This window comes from Pygocentrus nattereri, chromosome 15 (assembly GCF_015220715.1).
Source record: "Pygocentrus nattereri isolate fPygNat1 chromosome 15, fPygNat1.pri, whole genome shotgun sequence".
Lineage (NCBI taxonomy): Eukaryota > Metazoa > Chordata > Actinopteri > Characiformes > Serrasalmidae > Pygocentrus > Pygocentrus nattereri.
The window spans coordinates 3,472,010-3,491,925 of NC_051225.1; the positions used below are offsets into that span (position 1 = coordinate 3,472,010).

Genomic DNA, 19,916 nt, shown 5'->3' on the forward strand with positions numbered 1-19,916 from the left:
TGAAATCTGATTGCTGTGTGGGACGGAATATGCAAATCCACTAGTCACATGGCAACCAATTAACAATTGTTTATCCGTTCCTGTTAAAGTTGGTTGCTGTCTCAAAATTTGCATTTCCCCAACGATGTGTGTCCTCCATGATTATCTTCCTCACGGACACGGATCACATGCCCAGTGGTGCACTGCATAGAGAGGAGTTTTGGTTGTACTAGGAGAGGTTTTGGTTGTACTGGGAGAGGTTTTGGTTGTACTGGGAGGGGTTTTGGTTGTACTGGGAGGGGTTTAGGTTGCACTGGTAGAGGTTTGGGTTGTATTGGGAAAGGTTTTGATTGTACTGGGAGGGGTTTTGGTTGTACTGGGAGGGGTTTAGGTTGCACTGGGAGAGGTTTTGGTTGTATTGGGAGAGATTTTGGTTGTACTGGGAGGGGGTTGGGTTGTACTGGGAGGAGTTTTGGTTGTACTAGGAGAGGTTTTGGTTGTACTGGTAGAGGTTTGGGTTGTATTGGGAGAGGTTTTGATTGTACTGGGAGGGGTTTAGGTTGCACTGGGAGAGGTTTTGGTTGTATTGGGAGAGATTTTGGTTGTACTGGGAGGGGGTTGGGTTGTACTAGGAGAGGTTTTGGTTGTACTGGGAGGGGTTTAGGTTGCACTGGGAGAGGTTTTGATTGTACTGGGAGAGGTTTTGGTTGTACTGGGGGGGGTTTAGGTTGCACTGGGAGGGGTTTGGGTTGTACTGGGAGGGGGTTGGGTTGTACTGGGAGTTTTGGTTGTACTAGGAGAGGTTTTAGTTGTACTGGGAGGGGTTTTGGTTGTACTAGGAGAGGTTTTGGTTGTACTGGGAGAGGTTTTGGTTGTACTGGGAGGGGTTTGGGTTGTACTAAGAGGGGTTTGGAGGGGTTTGGGTTGTACAGAGAGGCGTTTGGTTGTACTAAGAGGAGTTTTGGTTGTACTGGGAGAGGTTTTGCTTGTACTGGGAGTGCTTGCATTGTATTGGGAGGGGTTTTGGTTGTCAAATGGATCTTGAAGAGGCAGATGTTTTTAACAGAAATATAATGTGCCTCAAATTTCCTGAAGCGGTTTGAGGCATCTGTAAAGAAAAGAAAACAAAGATAAACATTTCTTATTGCAAGGTTTTGTCTGCACCCCAAAACTGAATGTTTGGGACTGCTGGAGAGGAGGTAGGTGAAGCACAGAGTCCCAGGAAAGAACCATGGTTTTTAGGCCTTTGGGGGGCCACCCCTGTAGGTGAAGATTTCAACACATTGTGTGGAACCAAATCAGCCCCCTATGAGGGACAAATAGTGGAGAGAGCAGATAATCTAATTGTGGATGAATAACTTCTCAACATTGATGAAGAGTTTACTGTGCAAATATTTATTTTGTGTGTTACAGATAAACCGCAGTCAGACAGAGTTCCTGCCCAGCATGGCACAAACATCTCGATACTGCACACCTGAGCCACGAAAAACTCACTGTTCTTCATGCCTGCTGTTCAAAGTGAATTTCCAGGATGATCTGCCAATTGGCTGACACTGTAGAATTCAACTTGCATTGACACATCACCACATTGAAGCAAGTTTCAAGATCCTACAAATGTCTCCAAATTTCTTAAAGAACACATACATTGTAAAGTAGCAGCCTTAAATAACTCTGATACTTAACTACATGAACTTCTTGAACATTTTTGGCATAAGGTTATGGAAATTGTCCTGTCATGCACAGTTATAGCCCCTTAGGGGCAGCTGTGGACTGGAGATTAGGGAACCAGCCCTGTGACCTTGGTGTGACTCTGGATGGCCAGCTATCGTTCCCGACTCACATCGCGAACCTGATTCGGTCATGCAGGTTTTTCCTGTACAACATCCGGAGGATCCGACCCTTCCTCACTCGAGAGGCCGTGCAGGTGCTTGTTCAGTCTCTGGTTCTCTCAAGACTTGACTACTGCAACTCCCTCTTGGCTGGTCTTCCCATGCAGGCCATCAAGCCTCTACAGCTCATCCAGAATGAGGCAGCACGGCTCGTCTTCAATCTGCCTGAGTTCAGCCACGTCACCCCACTGCTGTGTTCCCTTCACTGGCTTCCTGTAGCTGCACGCATCAGATTTAACCCTAATGCTGGCCTACAAAGCCAGAAATGGACCAGCCCCTATCGACTTGATGGCAACGGTGAAATCTCGAATCGGACCACGAGCCCTTCGAGCTTCGAGTACAGCTCGGCTTGACCCGCCATCCTTCAAGGCGCATGCAAGACAAGCGTTGACACTGCTCTCTGCCCTGGCACCCAGGTGGTGGAATGAACTCCCACTGGCTGTGCGAACAGCAGAGTCTCTCGCTGTCTTCAAACGCAGACTGAAGACCGTCTCTTCACACAGCACTTAAATCAGCACTGAGTGAATTATTGATTGCAATATATTGTGCTGCACTTGTACATCATATTTTGTTGTATTGCACTGTGTATTGTAGTTTATTGTATTGTATTGCATGGCACAGAGTTCTGTGCTCAACTCCGTTCCTTTTCACTCAGTCACTCTGCATAAGAGCGTCTGCTAAATTCTGTAAATGTAAATGTAAATGTGACCGGAAGGTTGCCGATTCGATCCCCTGAGCCGGCAGCATGTGACTGGAGCGCCTGTGAGCAAGACACCTAACCTCCAACTGCTCCCCGAGTGCTGTGGATAGGGCTGCCCACCACACACTGCATAGTTGGGTTAAACCTGTCTTCAACTCTTCATTGTCCATATATTATGTACTTGTAGTCATAATACAGCTTCTCTGTTAGGGAGAATCACAGGGGGAATTGAGAGATGGTATATGTCCTTTCACATGTGCTCACTTCTATGCTCTAACATATGTTGTCCTTTTGTTGTGTCAGCTGTTGTTATTGTCTGACAGTTGTTTCGATGTGTTACCTGCATTGCTCCTCCTGAGGTGCGAACAGCTTCACTCTCCCCTGACCCCAGACCTCCCCTCCCCTTCCTCTTCAACATTTTGATCATCACCTACTTCACCTCCCTCTTTGCTTCCTCCACTGAACCCCAGTATCTCTATAAACCATGTCAGACCATGCATTCATTAGACTGGTGAAAGACTGATGACCAAGATGTGGCCGGAAACTCTGAATCTGAAGCTCCAGTCTCCCGACTCTTCCTGCCAAATTTCTTACAAATCAGATTTGCATCTGTTTTAAATGCATTTTGGCTGGTGTTTACACTTGTATTTTTATGTGTCTTGGCCTCATCCAGATATAATCCTGACCAGATGTAAACAGGATATAAGAGATCAGCATCAGAATGGGCTTATCTGCATTTATATTCACCCCAGCTGGTTTCCTGATATGTTTAATCTGCAACAAGAAACTGTCAAACAATGAAAAGTGACTAAAAGTCAGCTTCTCATTCGCCAGCTTCTTATGCAAAGTTTCCCATTCCACCTTAAATGGTGCCTGAGGTGCCAGAATGAAACTTCTGCACCACTTAAGGTGGAACAGGAACATTCCAACAAGAAGCTGGTGAATGAGAAGCTGACTTTCAGTCACATTTTAGTGTTTGACAGTTTCTCACTGCAGATTAAACGTGTGAGGAAACCAGCTGGACTGATTATAAACACTAATAAGTCCATTCGTCTCCAAATTATCGACGTCCGTCTTAAATCTCTCTCTTTGCCGTTTCGTAGCTACTAGCTGGGCGAGGCTGTTGTCTGTGTTGCTATGGTGACCAGCAGTCTGGCCTGATCTTCAGGGTTAAAGGGTGAATCAGCAGTTCTACATTGACCATTAAGACCATTTACTGTTAAACTGTGTTGAAGGATCAGCAGAGCTTTGTTTTACTGTAGAGGAGGATTATTTTATTATTACCTACTGATCTGATTCAGCTGTGGAGCCACGACAGGGCAGTAATAGATCCGCATTTTGCTGGTTCTTGGTCTATCAAGAGTCCTCAGAGTGCTTCAGCAGTTGAATGTGTTTGTCTCACCACAATAATACGTTTTCCCAAACAATTCAGAGGAAACAAACAAATAAATTAATTAATATAAACAGTACTACGCACAACATCAAAAAGTTCAGCACCCACAACTTAAAGCACCTTCCCGCATCTCCGTGTGTGCTTTTATATTTCATTTGAGTGAAAAAATGTAAACTTTAACTGTCAGCATCACCAGAGTACTTGCACTTTCACTTGAGTACTGGATTTGTGCACTTCTGCTATTTTCGGTCCTCAGATGGGTTTGATCTGCTGAAAAAGGACCACTAAAGCCTAATGCTAATGGTTTTGCTTTCTAATGGAAACACCTGTTAACCCTTGTGTGGTGTTCAGGTCTGTGGGACCCGTTTTCAGCGTTTATCAAAATAAAACATGCAGGCCCCTGAGATTTCTTATTATTTCAGCCTCAGATTCTTGGTCTTTGGTTATTTTCTGTGAAGAACATATAAAATAACCCATTTTCAGAGATTCACTCTGTTCACCCCACACATTTATACTACACGTGGTGTTGGGCTGAACCTGTGGGGAGTAAAAGTGTGGAGGTGCTGTGTCCTTCACTCGGTTCTCCTCCTACACGGCCTGCCGTTAGTGTGTGTGTGTGAGGATGGACAACATGGACAGGCTGCTGATTGGCTACAGCTGCTAAAGGAAAACCCTACATTGGACACTTGTGAAATTTTAAACATCTGGTATATTTACATGAATTGTTATGACTGTGCTGAATAAAAATCACCAGACCTCTGAGTAACAAACAGACATCAACACCACACGAGGATTAAACTATTAGGATCCTAATAGCTTCTATGTTTTTTCAGCAGGAAAGTGGTTGAGCAAATGTCTGCTTTGTTGTTTTCTATTCAAACTTTGCTGGATGTTTGATTGTAACAACCAGCATTTTACAGTATATTCAGTACTTTAAACGACGTGTATATACGCAGCTCCACATGCTGAGCCTCTGACCCCTGTTAGCTCTGCAAGTGCACGCTTCAAAGCACGAGGAGCTTTTTCACTCTAGTGCGCATTTTTTGACGTGCGGTGACGTTTGTTTTGATTTTTAGAGACAGAGGGCGTTGGTGACTGTTAAGGGTGTAGCTGCCACTTCAGGATGTCCTGGTTTCAGATGTGGTTGCCTTTCCTTTGCAGAGAAATGTTTTTTTGGTACCGAATAAAGGGAAAAAAAACAGCACTAGCAGTTATCTTCTGATTGATGATGTTTTTCTGTCTCTTCATGATAGGTGAGAAAGAGGAAGCTGGCTTAAATTAAGAGAGGAAAGTCGCATTTCGTGCTTCATCACACACGAAATGTAGGTCAAAGACAAGCTGAAGTTATTGTAAACAAACGAAATGTATTTGTTTATTTATTTGTTGGTGTGTTTATGAGTGTTGTACCCATTAAATTGGGGGAAAGCCGTTCCATTCTGAGCATGAACTCATTTACGTGGGCGAAGCAGCACACAGGACAGTGTCAGTCATGGTTTTGTGAGAAAGCGTGTGCCTCGCAGGGGAAACTCAGGCCTGAAGAAGTGTGTGGAGGAGAAGAGAAGACAATATAAGTGTCATGGTTTCAAGATCATTTGTTTCTCGCTCAGCTGGATGAGGTGAAGTGAGAAAATAAGGGAGGAGGCCCAGCGCCGCCGGTCCCTGCCAGTTCCTGTTTGCTTGAGCGTCTTCTGCGAAATATTGGGTAACCAACATTTTTGCCAAGATTAAGCTGTTGTAAGACGGGTGGCATAATGTTGGAGGAATTCAAAACATCTCTGCAATACCTCTGCGTCATATCGCAAGACCACGTGTGTGCTGAAGTATACAGGAGGCACACTCAGCACACTTAAAATGAACTTTAGTTAGAAATGCAGTTTTCCTGCACTGAATTTAATGCGTTACTAAATTAGAAGTTTTAAAACGCTGTGATTCATCACGAGTCGCCTGTTAACAGTCTGCAGGCTTACTTACAAAAGGCTCACGAAAAAATACAACACAATAAAAATCAAATTTAACTATTTGTTCACTTCTTTATGTATTTATTCATTTATTCATGTATTTATTTCGATTTTTCCACCTTGTACTGCTGACTGAAATGAACGAAAGTGAACTCAGAAAACAATAAGAATTTTTTTGTACTTACTGATTAATTTAATTTATTTGATTAATTAATTGATTGATTAATTAATTGCACCAACAATGGTGAATTGTGAACTATGAAGATTAGAGCTAAGTCCATAAACTTTAAAACTCAGTAATGCTCTTTTCTCATCGCAGCCCTATGGCATTCTATTAATTTGTCAGCACTAAGCTAACTGGAATTTGCATAAAACCTCCAGATTCACTAGAGTAGTGTGTTTTCCTCACAAAACTGGTCCCATTGTAAATCAAAACATGATTGATTCCTCTGTCACGTCTTAATCATGTCTTAATCATAATCTAACACGTAAGGCCTTCTTCTCAGCTCCTGAAGTCCTAACCAATGGCAGAGCTCGCTTGGCTGTACCTACCTAGATGCCACAGATAAAACAATCCTGATTGGATAATTTCCAGTTGGATTTTTTTAAGAATTTGTCCCTTAAGTTTCCCAACAAAATAAGTATTACTACAATACTTGCAGAGTTGAAATACAACAAATGTAATGACTCTCTTATACAAAAATGGCTAGCCCTTGAAGGATCATGCTTAATGTATTTGAAGGGCCTAAATCAAGGTCAACCAAATTTTCTTGCCTTTTTGAAATACAAGAGTTTAATGTAGCATGTGCACATTGTTAAATTTCAAAAACGTACCGTTCACTCTGCAGTCCATACGGTCCAGAGAGGCAAACTGAGCTGGAAAACCCAACTAACCCTGTTTGGAATCGACATCTATCCACCTATTCAGCCTATAGCAGTTCAGCTCCGCCCATTTTCACTGAAGTTATAAGGAGTGTTTCAGCCTGGACTGCTTTTTGAATGGGGCACAATTAGAGGGCAATCAGAACAGAGCTCATTTACATATCGCTGCTGTTGGAACAAAACTTCGTATCTCCAAAAAAGGGAAAAATCTACTTTACTTTTAATGTCAGCCAATGGAACCAGGTGTTTTTCCAAGTCATTTTGAGCCGTTTCTTTTTATCCATTCATCATGAAATTTACACACAATGTAAAGGCCAGCAGGTACTTTTAAATTAGGTCAAAAACTGAAAAACAACAACAGCAATGTATCAACCCCTTGAAATCCCAGGCGTATTGCATAAAAAGGCTTAGTATTCCAGTAACTACGGGGACTTCAGTGCAAACTGGCTGAGCTATTCTTAGTCTATAGAAGTGTGTGATAAACCTTTGGGTTTGTTGGCAGGCCCTGGACATCTGAGGGGTTCATCTTAAAGGCAGAGTAACAAAGTGGCTTGTTTAGTTCTAAGTGATAAAAAGAGGTTTGTGTAAAAGTGATTTTAGTGCATAAAACTACACAAACACCTGTAGTGTATTGCACCTCAGTGGGAAAATAACATGGATATGGGCCTTTTCAACTTTGCAAGTGCTGTAGTCCATTGTGGGCCTTGAGGGTTCCCCACTGTTTGGCCCTCATTTATTTATTTATTAGTTTGGTTGGTTGGTTAGTTAGTTATTGAATTAGATATATTTAGATATTTGTCTGTGGCGTGGCGCAGCGTGACACGGCCATGCAGGACATGACATGCACACATGTTCCTGGAACATGTCACAATTCAATATAAAGGAGTGTAGAAAGAGTGTAGAGTGTACTCGTAAAGCTCAACATATTTAGCTCAGCAGGCCTTTCTCCACTGGGTGTGTCAATATCTGCTGCAAGATACCGTAAGCTTCCTTCCTCGTCAGACTTCTTATAGCTGAACACAATGCCTCACACACACACAGGATGGATGGCCAGACACACTCCAGCATCAGCAGCAAGAGGTACGTCAACCTGCCCCACTCTCAGCGCACCACTGGCACGTGCTATTGGCCGTGCCATTGTTTAGATATGCATTTATATTTATATTTATCAATTGGAAATATTTTATAAATGCAGATTAAAATGAATAAACATTATTTTTTAATTATTAAAACAATCTTGTAAACAGTATTGGATTTTTCCTTCGCACATTGTTTGAATATCTGGTTTTATCTGCATGTTATCTGTGGCTTTTTGCATGCTATAGTAAAAGCAATCATTTTTAATATTATTAAAAGTATTTTTAAAAGTACTTTAAAAAGTCAAGATTTAAACCAAGATTTTATAACATTTTAATAGTAAAAATTACCCTGATTCATGTAATTGCATTTGTAAGTAGTTTTACATTTTAAGTATTTATCAGTTTTGTTTATTTAGTTTTTTTTATTCCTGCTCTGTTGAACAGGGCATTTAAACTCGGCTTGTTCTGCAAATCACACGTAAGCCATTTAAACGTGCTGATAGTAGTAAAGGAAGCCCCACCTAACCACAGAGTAGTAGTGAAACTACACACATTTAAATGCGCTGCACCCTGTGCAGCAGTGTGGCACCAGACCAGCACGGACACTCAGCTGACTGATATTCTCAGTTAGTCTTTTTTCTTCGCTTTCAATTTTAAAAAATTCTTATTCATATTTACAGCTGAAAAACCAAATATAAAATATAGAATTTTAAAATTTAAATATAAAACTATAAATATAAAAATATTATATTATCACTTGTAGGTTATTTATTCAGTAATTTTAAACTGATTATTACAGTTTTTACAGATACAGTCACTATCTACTGTAAATTATACAGTATCTACCATAAATTATTCAGTGACTACTATGAATTATTCAGTACCTACTATAAATTATTCAGTATCTACTGTAAATTATTCAGTATCTACTATAAACTATTCAGTATCTACTATAAATTATTTAGTATCTACTATAAATTATTCAGTATCTACTATGAATTATTCAGTATCTACTGTAAATTATTCAGTATCTACTATAAATTATTTAGTATCTACTATAAATTATACAGTATCTACTGTAAATTATTCAGTATCTACTATAAATTATACAGTATCTACTGTAAATTATTCAGTATCTACTATAAATTATTCAGTATCTACTGTAAATTATTCAGTATCTACTATAAATTATTCAGTATCTACTATAAATTATACAGTATCTACTGTAAATTATTCAGTATCTACTATGAATTATTCAGTATCTACTGTAAATTATTCTGTATCTACTGTAAATTATTCAGCATCTACTATAAATTATTCAGTATCTACTATAAATTATTCTGTATCTACTGTAAATTATTCAGTATCTACTATAAATTATTCAGTATCTACTATAAATTATTCAGTATATACTATGAATTATTCTGTATCTACTGTAAATTATTCAGTATCTACTATAAATTATTCAGTATCTACTGTAAATTATTCACTATCTACTATGAATTATTCAGTATCTACTATGAATTATTCAATACACTCCATATTCTCGTATTTTTATTTTCCCGTGGAGTAGAGATCAGACCAGATTACAGTGCAGCACTAATGAACACTTCTCTCATGTCAGGGTGCTCTGAGAGGGGCCGAGTCTCCAGGAAACATTAGCACGTTGGAGAGAGAGAGTTTGATTGCCTGAGCGACTCTGTGATCGAGTCCATTCAGTGAGATTCAAATTGCTCCTCCAGTCCACCACCGCCAAGTGACCAATGGATTTCCTGCACAGCCTCAGCTCCCCCACATCCTGCCCATCCCTCTACAGCCACAGCAACAACAGCATCATCCTGGAGCACTACAACTACACGGGCAGGCTCCAGTACCGAAAACCGGAGAAGATAGGGGTCAGCGTGCTGTCGGCCATCTTCCTGTGCTTCAGCATCTTCATCATCCTGGAGAACCTGCTGGTGCTGCTAGCCGTGCTTTTCCACGTGCGCCAACGCCAGCGTTGGATTTTCATCTGCATTGCCAACATCGCGCTTAGCGACTTGCTAACTGGAGCCACCTATGTGGTCAACATTTGCTTGTCTGGTGGTCAGACCTTCAAGTTGAGCCCAGTTCTTTGGCTCTTGAGGGAGGGGCTTCTGTTTGTAGCTCTGGCAGCGTCCATCTTTAGCCTTTTGCTAATTGCTGTGGAACGCTACGCTACCATGATGAAGCCAGTCCACCAAAAGTCAGCTAAGAAGACTTACCGCGTCTACCTGATGGTGGCGCTGTGCTGGCTAACGGCCTTCGCTATCGGCTTCCTGCCTCTTCTGGGCTGGAACTGTGTGTGCGACCTACGCAGCTGCTCCACGCTCCTGCCACTCTACTCTAAAAGCTATATCCTGTTCGCTTTGGTCATTTTCTTTATCATTCTCTTGACCATTGGCGCGCTCTATTTCGCCATCTACTGGCACGTCCGACGCAGCACAGACGCGAGCTCGTTCCGAAACCGGAAGCGCTCTCTCCGACTCCTCAAAGCAGTCATATCCATCGTGGGAATCTTCATCGTGTGCTGGGGGCCCCTGTTCATCCTTCTCTTGGTAGACTACTACTGCTACTCCCGCAGCTGCAGCGCCCTCTTCAGCCCGCAGTGGGTAATCGCCCTAGCGGTGCTCAACTCAGCCATGAACCCTCTCATCTATTCCCTCGGAAGCCTGGAACTGCGCAAGGCCATCGCCAGCCTGCTGTGCTGCTGCTGCCTGAAGATGGGCATTCTCGACCCTAAGAGCTTCATGTCCAAAGAGACGTCCAGCACGTCGGGCAGTCGGCACAGCAGCCTCCGAAACAGCTTCAGCAAAGTGAGGAATCTGAGCACGAGTCCGCAGCCTCAGCCCAAGAACTGCAAGAAACCCAGGCTGAGCTCCACCACGTCCTGCCTGTCTGCATCGAGCGGTTAGACCACATGGGGGAAGGTGTGGGCCTTTACTGCCACGGGACGCAGTGCTGTTCCACCCCAACGGGCACACAGACACACAGACATACACACAGGCGCACACACACACACACACACACACACACACACACACACACACACACAAAAAAAAAAAATATATATATATATATATATATATATATATATATATAAATAATAAAATAATAATAAATAATAAGTTGACACATCTATTACAGGGAACACACATAAATATGAAATTTAAACATATATATATTGTGTACACATACAATAAATATATATATATATATACACACACACACACCCACACACACTTATTTCTTGGCTGCACAGTCTTTGCACAGTTGCACTGTTTATATACATATATGTGCACATATATACATATAGTTTTATATATATATACCTTGTATCTCCAGCATGGCAACTTTACAGGAGAAGGAAAAAACACACTTGACTTTTAATGTGAAGTGTTTTTTCCAAGTCATTTTGGGCCATTTCTTTTGGTCCATTCAGCATGAAAATTAACAACGTAAAGGACAACAGGCATTTTCAAATAATGACAAAAACTGAAAAATGGACACAATAGGTTTGGTTCCAACAGCACTATTATATATATATATATATATATATATATATATATATATATATATATATATATATATATATATATACACATACATACATACATAAATGCATTTGCTCAGGGTGTGTTTCACATGTATTCTGGCTTTTCTGCTTAGCAGGTGTGAATTCTAAACTGCTTAGACCATTGTATATACAAACATACACACACCTCTATACAGAGTGTGTGCGTGTGTGTGTGAGTGTGGTTGATGAGCCACGATAAAAGAAAAGGCGGTTTTGCAAGAAGATCTGATACTGAAAGACTGCAGAGGCGTCCAAAACCTCCAACTGTCAGGAAGCCTTTTAATGTCGTGTTTTATTGTGGTTTTAACTGTGATTTATGATACTGCTATAGGTGTTGTGTACAACTCTTATACGCACAGTAAACATTTAGTGCCAATGTTTGTATCTTTTATTTTAACTATGATGACGATGACGTTGATGTAACTGAGAGCTGGCTTTCTTTTTACTGTAAATGATGTGCAATGTCAGAATGTTGTATGATGAGTTCTATATCTGAAATAAAGAGAACTATTTTTTCTGAATATTGAGTGAAGAGGAGTTTATGGTTCAGACATGATGTCTTATCTGACTGTCATTAACGGCAAGACAGTATCTGGTATAAATGCTCCATCCTTCACCACTGGGGTCCACATGAGGGAGACCATAATGAAGACTTTTATGCACAACCACAAATTTCTATGTGATGTTAATAACGTTACACATACTTTCATTTATGATAGTTAGCTTCAAAAAGTCATGACATTCATTACTTAATATAAGTTAGCCTAACAAGTCTGAGTCCTTTACTGGAAGAATAGATGGGGCTGAAATGCTTCCTTAAAATAGAGCAGATATGCTCTATTTCACTCATGCAAACATTCCCAATATTCCCACATGGCCTATTCTGTAAACCCTTTAAATGTTCCTCGAAGGGTTCTTTAGTAAAGACAGTGGTCATGTAGAAAACTGTGGTTCAAATGTTTCGAAGATTTCCACGTGGATAAACTACACTGTCACTGTCGAGACGAAATCTTATTGTTTTTTACATAATACATTGTAAATACACTGTAAATGGTGTATACATTGAAATAATTACTTATGTTCCCGAAATAAGAACTCAGTATCTTTAAATAATGACTTATTATCCCCCAAACAATTGTTTTTTTCAAATGAAATAACTCATTTCACTACAGTCTCTCAATGCTAATCCAAAAATTGGATAGAATAAGTCATTAGTTTGGAATACTAAGTCAATATTTTAATATGATAAGTCATTATTCCAGCATACAAGGTCAATCATTTGAGAAAGTTAGTCTTTATTTTGTAACAATCCATCAGTAGTTTCTCAATAGTGAGAAAATAAGTAATTACTTCAAGTTCTTAAGAATACATATGGACATCCATCCATCCATCCATCCATCCATCCATCCATCCATCCATCCATCCATCCATTTTCTAAGCCGCTTCTCCGTCAGGGTCGCGGTGGGTGCTGGAGCCTATCCCAGCAGTCTTTGGGCGGAAGGCAGGATACACCCTGGACAGGTCGCCAGTCCATCATAACAATGATTATTCCAAAAAAGGGTCATTTTAAAAATTAGAGAATAAGTCATAATTTTGACATACTAAGTAAATATTTAGAGATAGTCATTATTTTCTGAAGTGTTCCTGAGCCCATGTGGGAATATCCGTTACAGAATGATGTGGGTTTTTAATGCAGTGCCGCCTGAGGGATCAAAGGTCCCGGGCATTCAATGTGGGTTTTCTGCCTCGCCGCTTACTTGCAGAGATTTCTCCAGATTCTCCGAGTCTTTTGATGATATTATGGACTGTTATTGATGAAATCCCTTGCAATTGCAGTTGTTCACAAAGTGGTGAACCCCCCAAAAAGAGTTACACAGCTGGCAGAAAGCTACTCATTTCAATGTAAAGACATACACTGAATAGGCCTCTTTTGAATCTGCACATCTTTCTAGATGTAAATATGCAAGTGTTGCCCATATGTCACAAGTATTGCTTAAGACATTGATGTGCACATTTAAGTCTAGCAAATTCTGTGGAGTAATCTTTTCAATATATACATATTTCTGTATAAACTGACAACCAAATGCTTTTTATTCACTGGGACAAAACAGATTAATTTGGCTGAAGGTGTTACTGCTGTACATCCAGTCATTCACATGCTCGCCGTGACCGAAGGGTGATTCCTCTGGGTTATCCCCAAAGCCCCTGAGCCCTGTCAGCACAGCATTTGAAGTTGTGGTTTGTGAGCTCTGGGACTTTCCACTGTGCACTGGACTGTGTCATAGCTCAGCAGAATGGCCAAAAAGTGGATAAACCTCTGACCGAGTGACCGGGCCACAGCCCATTCCCAGGTCACAACAGAAAGAAATGACCACAGACACCTTAGACTGCTTTTACAAGCCTTTCTGATCAGTTATACAGATAAAGATCAGAATTATCTAAGAACGCCTTCAGGTTTCAGAACGTATGGAGAGGGACAGCCCCCTCTATCATGTGAAATGACCCCTGATAGTTACTTTCACCCTGTTTAGTCAGTAATTCCATTGCAGATGGTTTATTGAAAGCTGGAGAGCTAATATTCTGCATAATCTGGTGGGAAATCTAATGCACACAATGTTCCTTGCCTTGGTGCAAATGTAGCCGGCCAGCCGTGACATGTTCAGTGTTTGAAGATTAGTTTCTTAGTCCTGCACTGGAGCTATGAAGCTAATGTAGCTAGCAAGCAATGAAAGCGTATGCCCAACCAATTAGCACTGCGCTAATTGCATCCCTAGATCATCACACACTGGACTCAGACTGTGTAGAGGTGTTTAATTATGTCTAATAGACTTGATTATGTGGTCTGTGACACTGTATGACACAATGATATGAATAAACATGGACAGAAATACGGGCTATGCCAGGTCTTATAATATAGAGATATTAGCGTCTCATACAGTGTCAGAAAACACATAAGCAAGACTTTCGGAGATGACTCCAACTCTAACCGGTGGGGGGTTTGCTTCCATTAACCTCGTAGCTCCAGTTGATTTAGTCACGTAAGACATGTTCCAGTTCATTTCAGTCCATAAAACTAAGCAAAATTCTTCATTAGCTGGGAATGTTTAAATAATGACCACACTTGGCTGCAGTCAAATCATTTGTATGCATAGGCCAGGGGTCGCAACCCAAAAGTTAAGAAGAGCCATCATTTTGTCCTTTTAACAGAAATCAGATCACCTTGGGAGCCTCAACATTTTATCTCCAATTTTTTTTTGAAGTAAAGTTTTACCATCTTGGCTGAAAATATGTCTTAATATGTGCTAATGCCATAGTATAGTCTAAAAAAACAAAGGAAACCGCAGACTTTAGCCCAGCTATAGCCTCTTTTCTCGCATCTCCAGCAGGAAACTTATTCATTGTTAATTCATGTATTTATTTATTTATTTATTTTTGCATAAGTGTTACTCGTAGATGGCTCGGGAGACTTAATGATGATTCTCCTAAAACTCCTTTGGAGAAATAAAACTCCTATGGAGAAAACAGAGAAAAATAAGAAACTAAGAAGGCTGTTAGCGTTGGATGAGAAAGGGCTGTGTTATCTCTAATTTAGCTGTAGATCTCAAAAGACACATTAAGCACCAAGAAACTTATGCTTATTAAACCAGTTGTCCAGGAGAAATGACTAAGGTATTAAGAAGACCTTTAACATTTACAGCATTTGGCAGACGGTCTTATCCAGAGCGATCATTTTTACACAGGTAGGTGAAGGTGGTGTTGGGAGTCTTGCCCAAGGACTCTTGTTGGTATAGTGTAAGGTGTTTCCCCAGGTGAGGATTGAACCCCAGTCTATGGCATAAAAGGTAGCGATGTTGCCCACTGCACTAACCAACCATCCTTTATTACATTAGTGTTCCTCCAAACACACCTTTATTTCCCCCGTTCAGCAGTGGCGTGAAGGGTTAACGGTGTTTGCGTGCAGACACGATTGTGTCCTCTTCACAATTGCTGTGCATTGCTGCAGGCGTTCAGCGGGCAGGTGTGAGATCGAGCGTCTGAAGACTGAACACATTCCAGCTCCTCAGCACACAGAGCCTCCACTCAGTCTGTACCTGTCAGCTCTGCTGGAGTGACTTACGGGGTTGAGGTAGAGTTCTGTTTCATTTAAGGAGATTAAATGACGCTCGGCTCATTGACAAAATGATTCATTCATTTTAAAGCAGATACGACACTTAATCATTTCAGGCCTTTGAATTAGAGGTGGATGATATGGAAAACAGGTTATATCACAATACTTCAAGAACCTTTTACAATACACAACATGCATCGTGATGATTAAGTTTACTGAGATTTAATGAAGTATAACAGACAAAATAGAACCTGTAGTGCCACATATAATAATAATAATAATAATAATAATAATTTTTATTCAATGTTTTACGAGCTGCACTGCACTAAATCCAATTAAACAGGCCTAGTTATGCTCACTTTGTGATGAAACATGCAGTTTGCCAGTGTTCTTTAAGTATAAAAGCATATTGTGACATAATTTATCACAATAACGAGCTGAAATGTGACCCAGAACACAACCTGATGTCAACCATGGTGTGATTTGCCTGCATGGAACCGAATGTGCATGCAGGAACTTCATTGTCGGCCTGAACATTAAAGTGAGAGATGTGTAAAATTCTAGTTTACAGATTATTTCCTTTACTGGTAAAAGAATCAATCAATAAAGACATGCTTAGTGTCTGAAATTAGCACTGGAGCTATGAGGCTAATGTGGCTAAAAAGTGATGGAAGCATAAAGTCCACCAGCTCAAACTGTGCAAACTGTATTTTTATCTTTACAACCATTTTTGGACAAAAGAAACGGCATTAGAAAATATTCCATATGAAGCTGACATGTTTGTGGCAAGTGATGATTTAGACATGGAGCTTGAACGATGCTGATTGGTGGAATATCAGCTTCCATTGCTCGTTAGCCACATTAGCCTCGTAGCTCCAGTGCTGAAATTGAAGAAGCTCAACTTTGGACACTAAACATGTATAAACTGATGGGCTACGTTTCCTTCAAGGGGAACTTTGTGTAAACTTGATTTTTTACCAATCGCTCTAATGTTTGAGCCTTCAAGCTGAATCCTCATCTGATAATGACATCATATCTATAAAGAGAGAGAGAGAGAGAGAGAGAGAGACAGAGAGAGAGAGACAGAGAGAGAGAGACAGACAGAGAACGAGAGAGAGAGAAGAGAGAGAGAGACAGACAGAGAGAGAGAGAAAGAGAGAGAGAGACAGAGAGAGAGACAGAGAGAGAGAGACAGACAGAGAACGAGAGAGAAAGAAGAGAGAGAGTGAGAGAGAGAGAGCAAGTGAGAGAGTGAGAGACAGAGAGAGACAGACAGAGAGAGAGAGACAGACAGAGAGAGAGAGAGACAGAGATGGAGCGGATGTAGTCTTGACTTGTTCTCTTGATTTGCATACAGCCACCAAGCAAAGAAGAAAGAGACAGACAGACAGATAAAGAGATATACAGATAGATAGATAGATAGATAGATAGATAGATAGATAGATAGATAGATAGACAGACAGATAGAGAGAGAGAGAGAGAGAGAGACAGAAATGGAGTGGAGCAGATGTGGTTTTGACTTGTTCTCTTGATTTGCATACAGCCTAGAGAGTCTAAGCCACCAAGCAAAGAAGAAAGAGACAGACAGACAGACAAAGAAATATACAGACAGAGAGATAGACTGACAGAGACTGATAGACAGAGAGCAAGAGAGAGAGTGAGAGAGAGAGAGAGAGTGAGAGAGAGAGAGAGAGAGAGAGAGAGAGAGCGAGAGAGAGAGTGAGAGAGAGCGAGAGAGAGAGAGAGCGAGAGAGTGAGAGAGAGCGAGAGAGAGAGAGAGCGAGAGAGAGAGTGAGAGAGAGAGTGAGAGAGAGAGAGAGAGAGTGAGAGAGAGAGAGAGAGAGAGAGAGAGAGAGAGAGAGAGAGAGTGAGAGAGAGCGAGAGAGAGAGAGAGCGAGAGAGAGTGAGAGAGAGAGTGAGAGAGAGAGCAAGAGAGAGAGAGAGAGAGTGAGAGAGAGAGAGAGTGAATAAAGAAAGACAGTCTTTCCTCACACAGATAGATGTGTGCAATCATTTTTGCAGAGTCAGTCAGTGACGTAGGAAATTATCACAGCAGTTACACACAGCTGTGGTTTCAATCCCCGATTCAACTCTTGACCACAACACAGAGAAAAAAATCTATGAAGCTATGAAGCTATGAAGCTAATGTCGTAGATGCTGATTGGTAGAACATAAGCTTCCATTACTGGTTAGCTACATTAGCCTCATGGCTCCAGTGCTGAAATGAAAGAACTTGATTCACACGGTTTCCACTTTAATCAAATTACATCAACACTGTCAACAGCAAACAGAAAGACAAAGAGTGCGCATTTCATTCTGAGCATTCCCTGCGCTCTGTCCTCGGCGTCTGATACCGAGGGCTTCTCATGGAGCTTTGCTGCTTTATTGCACAGCTGGTTTTGCCCAACTTAAACCAGTTCTAAAACCCCATCACACACACGGCCGGTCCCTGAGCCCAGGATAAAAGACAAGGCCAAGAAACTGAAATAACAGATACAGAGCAGACCACTGCTTTCATCTCAGAACCCCATCCCTTCACCCACCTAAAAAAGGAAAAACCCTCCAATTATTCAATATTTCTGCATAATTCAGTGTGTGAGGTGTAATCAGAGTGGTGCAGGGTGGTTTGGTGTGATAGATAGATAGATAGATAGATAGATAGATAGATAGATAGATAGATAGATAGATAGATAGATAGATAGATAGATAGATAGATAGATAGATAGATAGATAGATAGATAGATAGATAGATAGATAGATAGATAGAGACACAAGTCTCCTGAGTTTATATGGAGTGTTGATGATAACGTAGTGATAAATCTGGAAAAATAAGTTTTCTTTGGGGACTATTTTGCCTCAAACCCTGCATGTCTCCCTCCACCATGCATGGATTTTAACAACACTGTTTTTAAGGCCAAAATCTTCTCAAAACTATCATAAAGCAATGTCCCAGACATCAGGCAGCGTATCCATAATGAAGATGACTCTATACAGGAATACGTCAAACTAATGAGTCTTATTTGTATCCCATAGTTGACAGTGACTTTGAGAATGACTCAGAAAAGAACAGCAAATTGTCTGATTTAAAAATATGTCCATATAATGTAAATTTTAAACTACAACCATCACATCCTATCAGAATCGCTGTTCTGATGAGACACACTGAGGGAATGTCTTACCAGAACTGTTTGTAAGAGGTTTTATTGGAGTTTTCAACACTGAGTAACACAGTAAAAAGCGTGTGCAGTCCTCTCTATGGGGTTTTCTGGTAGCCATGGGAATCCTGTCCACAAGCTGGTAGCTTACCACATTTTTTTCCTCTGGATCAGCAGTTTCACCTCATAAATATTTACCGATCAAATTCAGCAACAGTCTCTTGGCTTCTAACACAGTGCAGTGCAAATGTCAGCGACCTCCTTTCATGTCCAACCAATTCTCTTCACTTCCAGTCAAAACAGCCATCAAGTCATTTTTCAGTGTCAGGAAAAAAGAAAGAAACCAACAAAACCCGAATATTTATCTCAAAGAACCTGCAGACGCGCCTCCAAAGCTCAGTCTTAGAAGCTGGTTGATGATTTTCTGCAGTAATCTAAACCCATTCGGTGGTGTTGAGGTCTGGACAGGGTGGTGGGGTGGTCAGTTTTCTCAGTGAGGTTCTTCTTGATCAGCTACACGTCCTTTCAGACCCACAGCGCTGAGTGGTCTTCTCACAGTGGAAGGATGGGCAGAAACACCTGTGGATGTTTTCAGATCTGAAGCAGCTTGATCTTCTCCTCTCTCTCAGAGATCAAAGCTTTAAGTGCTGTTTATCTGATGGGGGCAGTTTTGGTGTCGACCAGGTCTTCCAGGTGGTTGTTAGGAGGCCCAACTCCACTTGTGGAAACTCCTGTTTTTTCACTTATTCTCCTTGACCTTTCCTTTCCTTACGCAAGTAAATTATTGTATAGGTCTCCTTTCTACTTACTGATAGTTTTTGCTGGAAATTGAATATATGAAGAATGGCCACTGAGATGTGTTAAAGGTCTTGCCTGTATTGCCCCTGTGATCAGGGTGAGGTGAGACTCTGTGGGTTTTCTTCCACATCTAGCTGTAAATCTTGCTCTGTAAAATGCAGCGTCCTCCTGATATAAAGGATGAAAGCTAAAGTTAGACTACTGCAAGTGAAAATGGCCTGATGAGGGGAGATCTATGTGCACCTGATGACTGCCATTTTTCACTCGGGTAAATGGAGGTGACAAAGTGCCCTAAAATAAGGAGCTCGCCATCATTCATCCTGCCTGTAACACCCGGGACCTCGGCGTGACACTGCAGGCGCTTTATTTTAACCCTCAGA

At 41.0% G+C, this 19,916-nt stretch overlaps 1 protein-coding gene across 1 annotated transcript; it reads left to right on the forward strand.

Annotated features, from left to right (window-relative positions):
• Nucleotides 1–7,707: 7,707 nt before the first annotated feature.
• Nucleotides 7,708–10,945, forward strand: s1pr4 (sphingosine-1-phosphate receptor 4). Its single transcript, XM_017702536.2, has 2 exons — nt 7,708–7,881; nt 9,505–10,945. Exon 2 carries the CDS (start codon nt 9,644–9,646, stop codon nt 10,811–10,813), a length of 1,170 nt encoding a protein of 389 aa, XP_017558025.1. The 5' UTR covers nt 7,708–7,881; nt 9,505–9,643; the 3' UTR covers nt 10,814–10,945.
• The last annotated feature ends 8,971 nt before the right edge of the window (nt 10,946–19,916 follow it).